Source organism: Notothenia rossii (genome assembly GCF_949606895.1).
Source record: "Notothenia rossii genome assembly, chromosome: 7".
Taxonomy (NCBI): Eukaryota; Metazoa; Chordata; class Actinopteri; order Perciformes; family Nototheniidae; genus Notothenia; species Notothenia rossii.
The window spans coordinates 55,178,701-55,197,859 of NC_136905.1; the positions used below are offsets into that span (position 1 = coordinate 55,178,701).

Here is a 19,159-nt window from a genome sequence, read left to right on the forward strand (position 1 = left end):
ACAACAAAGGTATGCAGAAGACCCTCTCTGAACCACAACACGTGGAGCCTTGAAGCAGAGGGGCTACAGCAGCAGAAAACCACACTGTGCCCCTCCTTCAGCCATGACCAGGAAACTGAGGCTACAGTTCACACGGGCTCACCAAACCTAGACAATAGAAGATTGGACAAATGTTGCCTGGTCTGATGGGTCTCCATTTCTGCTGCGACATTTGAACAGTGGGGTCAGGATTTGTGGTAAACAACATGAGAGCATGGGTCTGTCCTGCCTGGTATCAACGGTTCAGGCTGGTGGTGGGGGGTTAATGGTGTGGGGGATATCCTCTTGGCATACTTTAGGCCCCTTGGCACCAATTGAGCATCGTCTAAACGCCACAGCCCACCTGAGTATTGTTGCTGACCATGTCCATCCCTTTATGAACACAGTGTACCCATCTCCTGATGGCTACTTCCAGCAGGATAACACCATGTCACAAAGCTCAAATCATCTCCAACTGGTTTCTTGAACATGACGATGAGTTCACTAAAATGGCCCCCACAGTCACCAGATCTCAACCCTATAGGGCACCTTTGGGATGTGGTGGAACCAGAGATTCACATCATGGATGTGCAGCCGACAAACCTGCAGCAACTGCGTGATGCTATCATATCAATATGGACCAAAATCTGTGAGGAAAGTTTCCAGCACCTTGTTGAGTCTATGCCACGAAGAGTTAAAGCAGTTCTGAAGGAAGAAGGGGGTCCAGCCCGGCACTAGCAGGGTGTAACTTATAAAGTGATCAGTGAATGTACATTCTGGTGCTGGATTGTAAGCAATTAACATCATATATTTGTCTGCTTGAATAAGTTAAGAATCGATTTACATTATTTATTCCAATTGTTTTTTGTAATGGCAGCATGTAAAAAAGGCATTGTGCGTACATTATGAATTAAATAAATAACAATATGCATATCAATATTGAAAGAGATATCTATAAAGTATCTGTGTTTGATACACAATATACATTTACAGAATTTAGGTTACATAATAGGCCTACCTACTAATAACAACATATAAACATTGGATACGTGTGCATAGTAATTGCAATATTTATATTAAATTGTTTCAGTGTGATAAAACAATATATGAAATGATAAATGTAAACATAAAACATGATCAACAAGTCAATTTATGGCAGTTATGTGTTCCGTCCTCTGAAGAACCAGTGGTCCCAGCAGAGGCTGATAAACCCAGCAGCTCTGGCTGGTGTGTGAACAGCACAAGTTCATACATACAGGGAACATGATTGTACTCTAAATGCTCCCGTCTCATGTCAGACTGTGAGACTCAAACGCCTCACGGCCCATTCAGGAGCACACTGAGATGACAGGACTGAAGACGAAAGGTGGATGAACAATTGGCGAGATTGGAGAATTTAAATGATAAGAAATGATCTTTTCTTTCCATGTTTGATGAAATATTGGTAGGATTTCTCTCTTGGTTTAAATGCTGAAGACGTAGCAGACCCACAGCTGAGCCCCCCCCCCCCTCTTCTGGTGTGACGTGGGCCGCCTGCAGACAGGAAGTTAATGGACGAGCCGGCCCATTTCTATGACAACAGGAAGGAGCTGCTTTGATGAGCCCAGCAGAGGGCATATGAGCCGGCTGCAGCTAAAAATAGCTCCAAGTAAACAAGAGGATGGAGAGGAGAAGGAAACGGTTCAAATGTGTCTACACATGGTGCACGTATCTGCCTGTTTTACAATCTATTTTCCTAACACTGTAATCCAAATGTTATTTCATCCAATTGTTGTTGAATTGCCTCAAAAGGTTTTGTTTTGGGATCAGTTCTATAATTTAAAACTATTTCTTCTAATTGATAGAGCTAACCTCTTCCTTCCAGCGCAAAGCTCCCCACATCTGGATAAAAGTCACTCTTATAGTTTTTTAAAACTTGTTTCCAAATACATCTTGGATAAACATACTGTAGGGAAACCCTGCTTGTGCTGCTGAAACATGAACATAGAAACACACATTTGAAAACGCAAAACATTACATAACACATTACTATAAAATGGTTTGATAATGTGTTCTCTCTCTTTTGTAATTGAACTTGTAAGTGAACAAGCCAATGCAGATGTTGGCTACATGCTAGTGTGTCTGAGGGTGTAAAATCCAATGTATGTTTTTATTTGAGGAAGTTCATTTCCATAGGTCGAGGCTACACAAACTGTCAAGTGGTCGTCAGATGAATGTGGTTTCTATTCAGACTTATCTCTAATATTTACCTCAATCTTGTGAAATACTGTTTGACCTTTTCAAACCACTAAAAACAATTAATACAAAAATATCTCAGAGGCGGTATTGGAAGAAATACTCAGATTGTATGTAAGTTGTAAATGTACTCTGTTGCAGGTAATCATCAAATGTAAGTATCAAAATAAGAAGTAGTCATTAAGCGTAATGGCTCATTTCAGATATATACAGCATGTATTAAATGACTTGATTATGGTTATCGATGCATTCATGTGTTCATCTGTTAGAAAAATATCACTCGTCACCGGCTTCGTCTTCAATATCAGGATACATGTATTTATTATCCTTGCAGGAATGGAAGTAGTCATCACACACAGGGCTGCGTGGGACAAATAGTTCCCAGAACAGTGTCCTTCAGATGGTTATATACAAGAGAGTGAGTTACAGTCAACAAGATGCAGAACACAGGTTTAAAGCAGTATTCTGGCCTTAGTTCAGATTAGCTAAGACCTGCGTAAGCAATAAACATGCTTGTCATATGTATATCTCCATAGAGACTGAATCATCATGTTAATCACATAGCTATCATATGCCTAAAACAGTCCTGACACTCTTCTAGGTAATCATACATCCGGTTACCTACACAGCTACGTAGGACCTTTGTTATCATGTGCTGCTCTCATATTAGAAGATATTCATCCTGATGGAGGTGCAGCTCATTTTAATTACTTTATATTCAGCTGCTGGATATCTTAACAACTATGTCATTGTTTATTAATTACTACTGCGGGTGTAAGATAAATGTAATAAAACAAAAATATTTTATTCTTAAATAACGTGTATAAATAGCATAAAAGAATGATAAAAATGATATCAGAATCAGAATCAAGTTTATTGCCAGTTACGTTTACACATACAAGGAATTTAAGAAAAATAAATAACAATAAAAGGTCAAAAATATAAAGGATAATAATTATAAGCATATTTAAGAAACTATTTAGCATAACAAAATAATAAAGACACATTTTACACTAAAATATACAAAGAACCTTAAAAGCTAAAAAACTAAAAGACTTAGGACAATGAATATATGACAATATATGGCAAACTAAATGTTTTAAAGTTGAGGGCTGTGCAGAAATGTGAACGCTGAGCATGAACATGGCTCACATTATTAAGACAAAAAAGGAATAACATGTTGTTCTCATGATGTCCATTAATGTAAGGCATGATGACCACGCAAGTATTAGACTTTTGTGTGAGTGAATGGAGGATGGAGGATTACAATGATATAACAGTGCTTTTCTGATATGTATTCTCAATGCCAGTGTATTACAAAGTACACAATCTTTGGAAATATGGATTCTAAAATAGAGTGAGGGTACAGAGAGTGCTTCGATCGCCTAAAATCCTTTCCGTTTTTTGACAGGAAATCACAAGGTAAAGCTCAGCTGCTGCTATTTGTATCCATGGCAACCTGATGAAAGCACAGGAGTGAACCTCAACATGAAATAGATTTTGCAATTTCACTTTAGAATTGGGTTAACAATCACAGAATGCAGTGATGAACACAAGCAGTGTCTTTCTGAATGACAGAGATAGCATTAGCAGCATTAGCTTGATTAAAGTTTGATTAGTGAAGGTTTAATGAACCTCAACAGGAAATGGGGGACTGCAGCAGAGCGATTACATTCCGATTAGAATAAATACAAGGCACTGAAGGCAATGGAGTAATTACAGAATCACACGTCAAGGTTATAAAGTGTCTTTGAGTATCATTAAGGCTGGTTCAGGCAGAGCAAAGGTAAAACACATTCCGCAGAGTTTGCAATGAGCTTTTTAAATTAGAGCCAACACATTGGGTTGTACTGCAGCTTGTAGGAATGGATGTATCAGAAAGCTTTTGCAAATGCCTTGGTGTATTACTATATCTATCTCTCGTGAAAGCACAGCTGCTACTGAAAACAACAATGTGAATATCGAGCAGATATTCTCATTATTACAGATGCCTGTTCTATGAATATTTAATTCCCAAGCTGTATTTAATGCCTGACCTTTAAGATGCACGCTGCAGGGGAGCAGATCACCGTCACATATATGAGAGCACTTCAGGAGTTACAGTACATGGTGATGATCGGCTGCAATTTTTGCTTTTGCCGTAGGACTACATATTTTATTGACTTCTTCTGACTCCCAGAATGCTTTCAGCGACTTCCAGAAAAGGTCTGTGATGATTAATTTCTCCCTGTATGAAGCCATTGTTGTGAGGCACTGACACACACTTATTGTTGATGTTCAGAGCGGAGGTCTGTTCTCTGGAATCAAAGAGCCCTGATGTTCTTTTCTGGCATCAGCAATAAGTGGTAAATTAAAGGAACTGGCTCTCATAAAGCAGGACTGACAACCACTGCCGAAGAGAGCTGAACATTTCCCTAAAGTACATATAAAAAAGAGACTAAATTAAGCTTCAGAAAGGTTTTGAACATTAACTTATTAAATGTTATTTTTCTTGAGGCAAGATAAAGATAATGAGACATGAATGCCCTCGTATTCACTGTAGAAGCCTAGATACTATCACACAACTTGTTTTAGAAGAAGAAGAAGAATATTAACTTTTATTAAAATTCAGTTTCCACTTAGTTTTGTACACCCACACACAGTATATAGGTGCACAGGCATTTTTGTCATACAAGACAGTACAAAGACTCATAGGTGAACACATGCGCATGCATTCTGGAAAGGCAGGGGGCAACCAGTTGGTGCAGCGGCAGGGAGCAGTTGGGGGTTGATGCCTTGCTCAAGGGAACCTCGGCAGGGCCAAGGAGGTGAACTGGCACCTCTCCAGCAACTAGTCCACTCCGTGGTTTACAGTATTTGGTCCGAACAGGATGTGAACCGGCAATCCTTTAGTCCCAAGGCCAAGTCCCCACAGACTGAGCCACTGCCCCCCCAAGTTTAGGTAAACTAAGCCACATTATTAGGCTGTTGCAGCATAAATAAAGTTCAATCATTTAGCAACGCTTTCCTTAATTATTTTATCATGACAAAGCTACATTTTTATCAATCTAGATAGCATAATTTGTGAATTGAATTAGAGTTTTATTTGATTTGAGCGTCTAATACAGCCAATGACTTTGGAGTTAGCTAAACTAACAAAGCCAACATTATTAGGGCCCATATAAAGAATATGAATAAAGATAGTCATTTGAAGGAAATGCTTAAACACAAGATGAGGAAACCATAGTGAATAGCATACATCACAATAATGTATCCTAATTTAGCCAACTTAAAATAACCTTCCAATTAAATAATATAATTTACATTTCCAGTTTCATTAGCATCTTGCTCATCAGCTATTATAATAGCCTATTAGAAACTATAAACAGCTAGCTATAATAGATCTTAGCTAAACTAAATTAACTTTAGGGTCAAAATTATTGAACTATAAAATATAGAAATGTGGATAAAGTTGGTTTAAGGAAGATGCCAAGTAATTCTAAGATGTCAGAATTGTTTATATGGGTCAGCTAAGCTACAACATGACAATATATGAGCAATGTAGGCCTATAGGCATATTAGCTCAGGGAAAGATTGTAATGCAAGAACCATTTAAGCATTTTAATAACTTTGCCTCATCATCTAAGCCAAATTAACAAACATTTTATATTTATTAAGCACATTTCCATCATTGAGTTTCATTAGAATCTCTCTGTTGAATTAGCTATTAGCTCGAAGGCTATTTGCACTGTATGTAGCTGAACAAAATGTACTTTTGGGTTGGCTTAACTATATTATTAAACTGCATGAGTTGATCATTTATCCCACCATATAATAGTCATTTGCTTTGACAATCTGTTAACGAGTGATACAAAACCTGTACTCTGTTTTGCAGCATGTTTTTTTAGCTAAAATGTATGAATCATATTTGTACCGTTTTCTCCTCGGTGTCTCGTGGACCGTACCACAGTACGAACCCCCCTCCCTCCGCTGTGTAGTGGACCGCTCCCCCTTCTTCACCGCCCGCTCTGGTGGAAGCCCAAACAGAACATCATGGCGATGGATGGTAAGTAGGCCAATAACCGCTCTCATTTCTTCCTAATTAACTTCAGCTGGAACTAACACACGCAAAAGCTGAATCTTTAAAACCAAACCTGATTCCAGTAGAACAGTGCTTGTTGTAGCTGGAAGCAGGGAAAGTTGTTATATTTATGTTACGCGTTTATTTCCCTGTGCTGTGTGTGAGAGTAGAATCTTGGAGCCGGTGTTTGTAACGTTAGTGCTGAAGGGAAAGCTCCGGTGTTTCAACTGCACACCGTTCAGTTAAACAGAAACGCTGTTATATTATATATTTGCTGGTTGTATTTATACTCTTAATTAACAAAACTCTGGCTGTCATTTCTTTTTTATCGAAGTCTGCTGTTCGTTATGAAGCCTTGCTGCATGCTGGTACTTTACAACTTGGGTAAAACAGGGAACACCTCACACTAATGGGGTTTGAGGTAGGCTATCATTAGCCTATTAGCACATCAGGTGTTAGCCCAGGATAGCATGCTTTGGAAAGCTCTCATTCAGATTTTGAATATGAAAAATCTGCTGTTTAATAGAGCATTTCCTGTCTGTATCATCCTCTCTTTTTTCGGCAGCACAGTTAACAGTTTTTACAGATGTTACACCTTTCTACTTTGCTTATATAACTTTGCAGGTTGTAAGCAGCTTTGTGTGTATTTAATCAGTTTAAATATCATAATGCTCTCCTCTGAGGGATACCGTTTTTAAATGTCACTGGAAAGAGGACATCACAGCTCAATGACCTGGTTTATTATGATAGAGAGTGGGAGTAAAACATTTGTTATTTCAGAATATAGATACAAAGCTGTGTTTTGGGATAGATCATCCACTTATTGAGGTTATATAAAGTGAATATTTGTTAATTAAGTATAAAGTAACACATATATCCGAGAATCTCTTTGTGATTATACGATTGAACATGATTAAACTTCACTAGTTTTCTTTTTAACTAAAATTAGGCTTTACGGTAAAAGCTGAAAGAGTTTAACAGGTGACTTTTAAGCCTTCATATATTTTTTTATTCTATTTGGCAGTGAAACGGTGACAAGAGAATAGAGGACAGAGAGATATGCAAAATAAAATTACAACGTTTTCTTATGGAATACAACTCTCCTGTGACATGTCTCCATGCTTTAATGTTCAGAAAGCTCTTTATTTTTCACATACTGCCTGTGATGCAGCACCTCTTTTCACCCTCTGTCTGAAACCAGAGCCCAGTCTGCTCTGATTGGTTAGCTGGCAGACTCTGTTGTGATTGGTCAACCGCTTAGGCTAAGTGTTGGGACATCTCTATCACGTACAATGTGTTGGAGCGCTAGCCAATAGAACCGCAAGTGTTTCATAGTGATGTCATTCTTCTGTTATAGAAGTAATCAAAGGATTCCAGTCAATGCATTTCTTTTTTTTATGTATCAGTGTTTTGGGCCAGTTGAACCTTTTTTAGGTCAGAGGGGATCGAGACAGAGGGGATGAGTCCACATGCTCAAGTTGAACCTGCATCCACCGCAGCAGGGACTCAAGTGAGCTATTTACAAGCTTTCTTCGCTGACATTTTGACCATTTACTATTCAAGAGAGTCGTTGTGAATCTTTTCAATTTGTATTTGAGCTATTTTTGGCTATTTTATCCCATAATTGAGTGTTTTTCCCTACATGTTATGGAAGAGGCCATATCAAAAGCTGAACAGAAGCATCTCGTATATTCCCAATATTAGTTGCTCTTTACCTCTGCATTACTAAATGTCAGCATGCCTCATCTCCAGCAGGGTCTGTGTGAGGGGCCGTTGTGACTCAGCAGGTGGTACAAAGTGGGTGGTGGGATCCACAGTCCCTGCTGTCAACCAGATGATGTGTGTTTGAGCTAACGATGCTAAACAACACATTGCTCCTGATGGACATATATCATATAGCATGTTTACATTTTTTTGAAGAAATCATAGTATACAGTATTGTCAACAAATCTGAAAAAAGTCTCAGTTCATGATGTCGAAATTGAAAATATCATGCAAAAAGTCATAGTATAGATTGTGAATGGGTTAACGCCGACTTGTGAATGTAAAGCGCTTTGAGGGCTCGCAAAGACTGAAGAAGAGCTCTATAAATGCAATCAAGTAACATTCACCATACCTCCTGCTCATCAGGTGAGGTGCTGGTTCTCCCCTGCCCACTTACCTCTGTGTTAGTCAGCAAAGTGCTATTTCCTTAAGGCCATCATTATGTCAGCAATATTTCACCAGAGCTCGCTGTGTGCTGAGATTTACACTGCAGCTGTTGTGAGGCGCTTTCTGTCTATACAAAGCAGGAGCCACTTTCTGCCTGACATCTTGGAGAGAATGATGAATTCAGGTGTTATGATGTCTTTTTTGTGGCTGCACGAATAATTGTTTGAGTTATTATGTTGTTGAAAAGGGCTTTTATCTACAGTGCAACCTTTCAGCTCATACAAAGTTGAAATGCATGAACAATAGGGTTGTAAAAATGAATGCAAATGAGATAACCTATGCACTAGAGCAATATTCAAATCGCAGTATTTGGTAAAGGCAAAATATGTGAACATATTTTAAAAAGTCCTTGTTTGTTACAAATCCTTCTTGAAAATCACACCATGAGCCTTTTGCTGTACTTCTCAATGATTATTTGAATGGTGTTTAAAAAAAATATTGCAATCATAATACCAGTCAAAGTAATCACACTGATTTTGTTCTAAATGTTGCTGCCCTAATATACAGAAAGGAAAACGTTATCTTTTAAAATATTTAAAAACGATGTACATTGAAAAACAGAATGCAGCTGCAACCCAACAATTATTTTCATTACAAATTGAGTGTATGTGAAAAGAAATAGTGAGAAAAAATTGACATTGCTGTTTCCCAAAGTAGCGCTTTCAAGTTAAAATCAATAAATAATCATGTGAAATGCTATTTTTAGCATTGCATTACATTTAAATGATTTCTCTTACATGTTGCAACCTCTTTCCTCCTGCAGTAGATTTAGCCTCCAGTGCGACACATTTATGCTTTCTTGAGGCCTCAAGGCTCATGTTTAAACGGCTTTCTATTCTATTCAATTTTACAATTCAAAGGTGCTTTGTCGTTTCCTAAACACAACTAAGGTGTGGTATGTAATGAATGAAAAACTATGGTCACAAGTTCCTCAACAATGCAATTACAGGACATACACATTTAAAAAACAACAACAATAAAAATAGTGAAGGTTTAGGTGTAAAGTAGTCTTGTTGGCTGCGGGGTCAAATTGTCTCAGACGGCAGCAGAGAGGCTTTGGTAGAGTATTAACTGACATTCAGTCGTGTGATCCAGTAGGTTTATTTTCCTAATGCGGGTTGTGTTTTGGTTCTGAAGCATCGTCCTAAAAGGATCAGCGTGTCTTAAATACTGAATCAATGAGAACTCCTAAACCTTCATCATTGGATTACACAGCAGGGTCTCTCTGAAAAGATCGATGAGGGACTTCATAAAGCTACATGAATGTTTGTTCAAATGGCTCATGAACCATGGAAATATGAAAAAGTACAGTTTGTAGCAAATATACAAATATTCATGGGATAATATGTAGACCCTCCAGAAAAACGCGATTCTGCGATTGCAGAATTTACCGCATAATCAGCAAAATGGCGCAGATTTTTAAAAGGCCGCATATTTATCAAAAGGCCGCATAATCCTCGCATTTTTCCACACAAAGTTGAGAAAAAAAAATGTTAACTCGTCTTGACGTGACGTCATCAGCTCGCGCATCACAGAATGTAAACAACACTGTATAGAGTGAACGTGTGGAGCTCACACGATAGAGAAAACACCAAGATGAAAAAATCTAATCCATCTCATTTACCGACGAACATTTCTACTAAAGACCGGGCAAAAAGTGGGGGGAAACTATTCTGCACCCCGTGCAACTTTGTGTTGGAGCATAAGAGAAAATCGACGGTGACGACCCACTTTGATTCATTCAAACATTCGAAAATGCTTTCTGCTGCTGCGGACAAGAAAGCCAAACAACTCACGTTAACCAAGGCATCAACCTCCAAAACCCTTTCGAGGGCTACAAGAAACGAGGTGAGTAGCCTACAAGATTGAAGCTGCAGATAACGAACGAGTAAATGAAAACAGAATGAGGCGGAGAAGTGTGTGTGTGTGTGTGTGTGATTAAAATAGCCCAATTGCTTTTACAATAAATAAACATTGAATGTGTTTAATTGAATAGTAAAGGGGTTTAACGTTAGTGGCAGGTTGTGTGTGAGAGAGAATAAATAAGACAGCCCAATATTTAAAAAAATTGTTATTCTTTTTCTCCGCATATTTTGCAACTTTCCGCATATTTCGCAACTTCCCGCAATTTCACCGCATAAAATCACATAAAACCCCCGCATGTTTAATCGCATAATCAAGGATTTTAGCCCGCATAATCAAGGAATTTAGCCCGCATAATCAAGGATTTTCCCCCGCGTTTTTCTGGAGGGTCTAAATATGTAGAAAATATCATGAAAAAGTCATAGTATGTAGAAAATGTCTTGAAAAAATTCAAAGTAAAGTGTCTTAAAATATTGGAAAAAAGTCAACGTAAAGTATGTCAAATATACAAAAAGTTGAAAATATATAAAAAAAACATGCAGTGGAAAAAATCTGAATATAGTATGTTGAAAAATATGAAAAAAGTAATATTTTTTATGCAGAAAATGTCGAAAAATTGTCAGAATGTGGGAAATATGAGGTAAAAGCACTGTATCTGTAAGTACTGCGATGGACAATAAAACAAAGAAAAACATTCTAATTTGTTTCAGAAGATGGAGGATACTCTGTACAAATGTTATCTCGGCAGGACTTTATGGCGTGTCAGACCCTGAGACCATGGGTAGACGGATCGATGGCAGACCCACATCACATGAGATGTGATAGAAAACGTGTGGAAATAACAGCAAAGGACAAGGTCGAAGCCCCATGTCCTTTATCCTCCGGTGGCTCTGCTAGAGCTAAATCCAACTTTAAATATATTTATAAAACGGACAAGTCAAATCAAGCAATCTGATTGGTTCTTAGCCGTGATATACTGAGCGTATACCACGGGTAGAATTGTAAATTACTTTTCACAACAAGTCAGTATCCCTCCGCGTCTGAGAAAAACAGTATACCGTTGGGCTGAAAAGCAAACTGCCTGCAGTTTGCTTTTCATACTGGAACAAGAAAGCAGCGGAGAAGTAACGGGGCAGAAGCCCTCCTTTTTGACGCAGCAGTCCAGACATAGACATCAAATGGCAAAACATATTCAGTGTGCAGTTCCTTAGGCATTAGGGCAGGGATATCTAGATACTTTTGAAGGTTTAACATAGTGAATTGTGCCACTTTTAAAGCAAGCAACAATGTTTTCAAATCTGTAATCAAAGAGGTCTGCAAAAACGCTATCGACCAATCAGATTGCTTGATTTGACTTGTCAGTTTTATAAATAAATTTAAATTTCTTCCGTTACGAAACAAACTTACAAAGCATAAAATGGAAACATTTAAGATTAACTTCGACCTCCGGGGGGGGTCTTACTATGGAGGAGTGGATTGAGCAGTGCCTATCTCCAGAAAAAAAAGCACCTAACGACGACATGCAGAGCTCCGTGAAGAGCAGGTAGACCAACTGGAAAAGTACCACCATTCAAAAGCTTTCTGATGCGGGTCTTGAAACAAAGCAGAGAAATTATGACCGTTAGTGGCCACAGGTGCGAAAGCTCTCTCCAGAGCTACTGGAAGCCCAATCTCGGGGAAAGTCTCGAGAAAGTGGAGCAATATTCTCGCCACGCCAAGCAACAGCCTAGAACAACCTCGACCTATACAAGTGACCAAGTAAGCCATGCGACTGATGCTGGACAGTTTTTCAGTGGGTGCACAATAAACAGCAACATACACATTAATGTAAATAAATAGCCAAATAATCGATCAACGCTCTCTGTCTAATATGTTCGCTAGCTGTTAGTGTTGTTGCAAAGCAACCACTCGCACTATGTTTTGTGCAGAAGGCAACGGAGGAACTATTTTATTTTGAACATCATTATTTACTAATAAAAACTATTTAAATTAGAGTGTGTATTTTTCTTTCATATTGCCATACTTGGTAACCGTTTTATAAAAGCAATAGCTCACTTCAGGCCGTGATATATGCTCATTATATCACAGCTAAGGGGGTTGTCGACCACGCCCCTTAGCTGTGATATAATGAGCATATACCACGGCCTGTCGTGAGCTATTGCTTAAATATACAGTGGGGCAAAAAAGTATTAAGTCAGCCACCAATTCTGCAAGTTCTCCCACTTAAAAAGATGAGAGAGGCCTGTAATTTTCATACTAGGTATACCTCAACTATGAGAGACAAAATGAGAAGAAAAAAAATCCAGAAAATCACATTGTCTGATTTTTAAAGAATTTATTTGCAAATTATGGTGGAAAAATAAGTATTTGGTCACCTCCAAACAAACAAGATATCTGGCTCTCACAGACCTGTAACTTATTCTTAAGAGCCTCCTCTGTCCTCCACTTGTTAACTGTATTAATGGCACCTGTTTGAACTCGTTATCAGTATAAAAGACACCTGTCCACAACCTCAAACAGTCACACTCCAAACTCCACTATGGCCAAGACCAAAGAGCTGTCAAAGGACTCCAGAAACAAAATTGTAGACCTGCACCAGGCTGGGAAGACTGAATCTGCAATAGGTAAGCAGCTTGGTGTGAAGAAATCAACTGTGGGAGCAATTATTAGAAAATGGAAGACATACAAGACCACTGATAATCTCCCTCGATCTGGGGCTCCACGCAAGATCTCACCCCGTGGGGTCAAAATGATCACAAGAACGGTGAGCAAAGATCCCAGAACCACACGGGGGGACCTAGTCAATGACCTGCAGAGAGCTGGGACCAAAGTAACAAAGGCTACCATCAGTAACACACTACGCCGCCAGGGACTCACATCCTGCAGTGCCAGACATGTCCCCCTGCTTAAGCCAGTACATGTCCAGGCCCGTCTGAAGTTTGCTAGAGAGCATTTAGATGATCCAGAAGAGGATTGGGAGAATGTCATATGGTCAGATGAAACCAAAATAGAATGTTTTGGTAAAAACTCAACTAGACGTGTTTGGAAGTGAAAGAATTCTGAGTTGCATCCAAAGAACACCATACCTACTGTGAAACATGGGGGTGGAAACATCATGCTTTGGGGCTGTTTTTCTGCAAAGGGACCAGGACGACTGATCCGTGTAAAGGAAAGAATGAATGGGGCCATGTATCGTGAGATTTTGAGTGACAACCTCCTTCCATCAGCAAGGGCATTGAAGATGAAACGTGGCTGGGTCTTTCAGCATGACAATGATCCCAAACACACCGCTCGGGCAACAAAGGAGTGGCTTCGTAAGAAGCATTTCAAGGTCCTGCAGTGTCCTAGCCAGTCTCCAGATCTCAACCCCATAGAAAATCTTTGGAGAGAGTTGAAAGTCCGTGTTGCCCAGCGACAGCCCCGAAACATCACTGCTCTAGAGGAGATCTGCATGGAGGAATGGGCCAAAATACCAGCAACAGTGTGTGAAAACCTTGTGAAGACTTACAGAAAACGTTTGACCTCTGTCATTGCCAACAAAGGGTATATAACAAAGTATTGAGATGAACTTTTGTTATTGACCAAATACTTATTTTCCACCATAATTTGCAAATAAATTCTTTAAAAATCAGACAAAATGTGATTTTCTGGATTTTTTTTTTTTTCTCATTTTGTCTCTCATAGTTGAGGTATACCTAGGATGAAAATTACAGGCCTCTCATCTTTTTAAGTGGGAGAACTTGCACAATTGGTGGCTGTCATTTATTATTTAGTCATATTTAGTAAATACTTTTTTGCCCCACTGTATATATATATATATACAGTGGGGCAAAAAAGTATTTAGTCAGCCACCAATTGTGCAAGTTCTAGGCCACTCCAGGACCTTGAAAATGCTTCTTACTAAGCCACTCCTTCGTTGCCCGGGCGGTGTGTTTGGGATCATTGTCATGCTGAAAGACCCAGCCACGTTTCATCTTCAATGCCCTTGCTGATGGAAGGAGGTTGTCACTCAAAATCTCACAATACATGGCCCCATTCATTCTTTCCTTTACACGGATCAGTCGTCCTGGTCCCTTTGCAGAAAAACAGCCCCAAAGCATGATGTTTCCACCCCCATGTTTCACAGTAGGTATGGTGTTCTTTGGATGCAACTCAGCATTCTTTCTCCTCCAAACACGTCTAGTTGAGTTTTTACCAAAAAGTTATATTTTGGTTTCATCTGACCATATGACATTCTCCCAATGCTCTTCTGGATCATCTAAATGCTCTCTAGTAAACTTCAGACGGGCCTGGACATGTACTGGCTTAAGCAGGGGGACACGTCTGGCACTGCAGGATTTGAGTCCCTTGCGGCGTAGTGTGTTAATGATGCTAGCCTTTGTTACTTTGGTCCCAGCTCTCTGCAGGTCATTGACTAGGTCCCCCCGTGTGGTTCTGGGATTTTTGCTCACCGTTCTTGTGATCATTTTGACCCCACGGGGTGAGATCTTGCGTGGAGCCCCAGATCGAGGGAGATTATCAGTGGTCTTGTACTGTATGTCTTCCATTTTCTAATAATTGCTCCCACAGTTGATTTCTTCACACCAAGCTGCTTACCTATTGCAGATTCAGTCTTCCCAGCCTGGTGCAGGTCTACAATTTTGTTTCTGGTGTCCTTTGACAGCTCTTTGGTCTTGGCCATAGTGGAGTTTGGAGTGTGACTGTTTGCGGTTGTGGACAGGTGTCTTTTATACTGATAACGAGTTCAAACAGGTGCCATTAATACAGTTAACAAGTGGGGGACAGAGGAGGCTCTTAAAGAAGAAGTTACAGGTCTGTGAGAGCCAGAAATCTTGTTTGTTTGTAGGTGACCAAATACTTATTTTACCGAGGAATTTACCAATTAATTCATTAAAAATCCTACAATGTGATTTCCTGGATTCTTTCCCCCCATTCTGTCTCTCATAGTTGAAGTGTACCTAGGATGAAAATTACAGGCCTCTCTCATCTTTTTAAGTGGGAGAATTTGCACAATTGGTGGCTGACTAAATCCCTTTTTGCCCCACTGTATATATATAGACCCTAACCCATATGTTGTTTAGCCAGTACACCATTTTTCAAAACATTAAGACCATGATTTGCATCCACCCTGTTGCTCTCCGTCAGATGATTCAGCTCCTCTCCTCCTCTCTCGCCGGCGAGAAACAGGATATGAGGCGATGATTGCCAATATGTCTTCAGAGCATTTGAGCTTATGTGAGCTTGATGCATTGTAACTGGAATAGAGCAATACATTACTTTCAGAGGGTTCCTGTTGGGGGCTGCAAATCAAACCAGAGGGTTTCAGAGTCACACAAAAGGAAAGGCAATGAAAGGTTTGCCTCTTCAGTGACAGTCTTGATTATATATAAAGCTCCTCTAATCGATATAAGTATACAAATACAATAATTGTGTATTTTGTAAAGGTGGATGCTTGGGCTGAACGATATATCGTGTCATGGCGATAACCGCGATATGCGATGCGCACATCGCAGGGACGTGCAATTTTATTAATTTTTTATATATATATTTTTTTCATTTTTTTTTTTAGGACCTGCAATATTAATTAGGTACATTAACTCAAACAAGTCATGTTACAATTATTTTTCTGCTTGCTACAAAAGGAAAACTTGCTCTGATGTTACTCTGATGTCAGGGGTACTTGAGTGAGTGAAATGCTGGCTCTGCATGCACAGCAAACCACCAATCACAATCATTCTTGATCAGATCACAGCAGGCCCCGCCCCGCTAGTTTGCAGACCATCAAAACGCCGGTAAAAAATGAGCGAGGCACAGGTGGACAATACCGGCGAGAGTGAAGATTTACTTCCAAAAAGAAAAGCAACATCTGCCATCTGGAACTATTTTGGATACAAAAAGGTTCTTCTCTTCTTCATTCACAGATGAACCCCCTTATTTGAGGGTAAGCAACATGCATTATCATGACATGTTAGATCATGACTTAAGGTATGATGAGTCAACCAGTTAAGATCCAGACACCCGTGACTAAAATCCTTCATCCGCTTAAATATAGTTAAAAAAAACGCAATATATATCGCAGGGGAAAAAATATATATCGCAATGTCATTTTTTTCCAATATCGTACAGCCCTAGTGGATGCTAACAGCCGGCATTTTGCTGTATGATTCTTCAGTGTCAACACATTGTTTCGAGCGATTAGCAGCAGTTTTTAACATTCAACACTAGGACATTAATCACACAATAACAATTAATTCTAATGCTTTGTGTCTGCACAATACATAACAGGTGATTGTTTGCTAACAACCAAGGCAGTGATGTGCCACAGTTGCATTACTTTGGGCTAGCTGTTGAGATGGTCAAAATGATGCACAATTAAAATTATATCTAAAGCGCAATATGGACTAATGCAATATCCAGATTGCAGTAAGAGCAATATTTGGTAATGGCAAAATATGTGAAAATATCTGGAGGTAGTTTTGTGAAGCTCCAGAGTAGTCCCAGCCTATGAAAAGTATTCTATAGACTTAATACAAAATCCAAACCATGATGTGTTTTCATGTTTTCATTGATCATATGAATAATGTTGAACGATGGTCAGGGTCCCTCTATGGTGAATCATATCACAATTGCAACATCATTCAAAAATAATCACAGTGACTTATTTTTTCCAAATCTTGCAGCCCTACCCAAAATGACCAAAAAACACTGCTTAGATTTTTAAGATTAAAGGAAGAGTCAGCCCATTTTTGGGAAGCATTGTGGACTCGTCACAAAAACAAATAGCCCCCAGGTCAGAGCCGTTTCAGAATGTGCCAGGTTTACCATCTGTCTGGCCCCCTCTGCATTTCTTTACATGCATTTACTGACAGTAACAGTGTTATGTGGCATCAGTCAGAGCCCTCTGTCTGTTTTGCACTTAAAGACATGGGGCTCTATAATGTGATTCTTAATTTGCCAAAAATGTGATTGATAGGAATCACAGACTCCCCCTTTAATGAGGCGATCATTTATTTATTCTATTGTATTTGGATATACTGTGGATAAGAGCTACATCAGTGTTTCCCACATATCTGAAATATACTTGGGGGGGGATCTATGGAAACACCTATATTAAACAGAACTGTATACATTGTGAGGGAATAATTCTGTCTTCACTCCAAGAATTTAACCCTTTCCTGTGTGTTGACATTTACGATCAGCCCTGCTCCTTATCTCCCGTAAGGAACGTGATAATGTAGCCGTATGTTGATACTATAAGTTTTATGACTTGATCTGGCGGAAGTAGATAGTCATACGACTCTGAGAACGCTGGCTTCAAAGCACCACAGGGGTCAGAGACAGTCTCCAGGTATCAATGCCCATCCCCAATATGTTGATTTGACTCTGTAAACTAGTTAAATGGTCTACCAAGATGAGAGGCTAATCAGAATTGAGATGGCAACCCACCCGTGCAGTCAGAACCTTCGGCTGCTGTGAATTGTTAAGTGAATTTCTCCGGCCAATACTTGTATTAAATATCAGTGTTTGACATCAGAACTCCTGCTCATCCTGTGTCTCCTTCATGAGTCGGTGACTCCCACTGCATTGCTACACAGAAATTTCCTCCACATACATTTCAATAATCATAAAATCATGGCCATAACCAATAACATACCATTTCCAATATGAAAAAAACACTGAAACTTGTTTATTAATTTATTTTTCGTTCATTTATAGTTGTGAGTGTGTCTGTGCTCCTGAATCAGCCTCACCTGTCTCCCCCCTCTCCCCCTGCTCCTCTTCGAGGCAGAAGCAAAGACTCGTTTTAACTCTCAACAAGTTTTAAAAGTGTATCTTACCTTTTTCACCTAGTTAACTTTTTATTTATTTATTCATGCATATTTTACTAATCACTACCCTCTCAAATGGAAATATGTGTTTACATAAATGGTGACCAAACCGTTTGAGACCCATTGAGAACTTAGACCAAGTTAACTATCTAAACACTCAGAGAGTCCTTTACCTCACCTGAGCTGAGGTTATCCCGAGCTTGAATGACACACAGAGACCAATAGAGGGCTTTGATTTATGATCTGTATGACAGTGGCCATGTCGGCAGGCCACATCATGTGGACAGCCAGTCACCCTGTGTGAGGCAGGCCACTTAACAGGCCAGACCATCGGGAAATCCCCCGGTCCTCCCGATGGCCAGTCCGGGACTGGGTACAGGAGGCGTAGAGCGAGGGATCATTGTCCACAAGTTAATCGATCGCAGATGGCGTCGTGGTCACGGACGAATACAAAAGAAATGATTTTTAAAAAAAAGAAAAAACCCAAATAGGTCGCAATATATACTTGGGCGGCCGTTAATATACCTGGGTGGCCCGCCCAAGTATAGTCTATGTGTGGGAAACCCTGTACATATATAACAGGGCTCAACGCTAACTTTTAAAAGTGGTTGCCAGGCTGGCAACCAGGCATCAGCTTTTGGTTGCCAAAACTGAAAATACGGTTGCCATTTTTAGTCACCTTATATTTTAAATAATTAAGATACTATACAGTTATACATAAACTTAATAATGAACATATGACACAAAAGAATTTTCAAATGCTTTACAATAAGTAATTAACACAATTATTTGAAACTTAAGTGGTTGTAAACTTGTCCACCCTTTGCTGGTATACGAAATACCAGTAGTGCAGCTGCTGTCATGTTCTTCACAGATCCCTCACAAATGAATTGAGCAAGTCACTAGTTTCTTGGTCATCCGTTGTCTCCCTTTCAAATGTGGG

The 19,159-nt window shown here is 39.4% G+C and overlaps 1 protein-coding gene across 1 annotated transcript in view; it reads left to right on the forward strand.

The window, feature by feature from the left end:
* Positions 1-6,266: 6,266 nt before the first annotated feature.
* syt14a (synaptotagmin XIVa) overlaps positions 6,267-19,159 on the forward strand; it is a 182,403-nt gene continuing 169,510 nt past the window's right edge. The window contains exon 1 of the mRNA XM_079640299.1: positions 6,267-6,298. Coding sequence (XP_079496425.1) covers positions 6,286-6,298 — 13 coding nt within the window. The 5' untranslated portion in view covers positions 6,267-6,285. The remainder of the gene's footprint in view (positions 6,299-19,159) is intronic.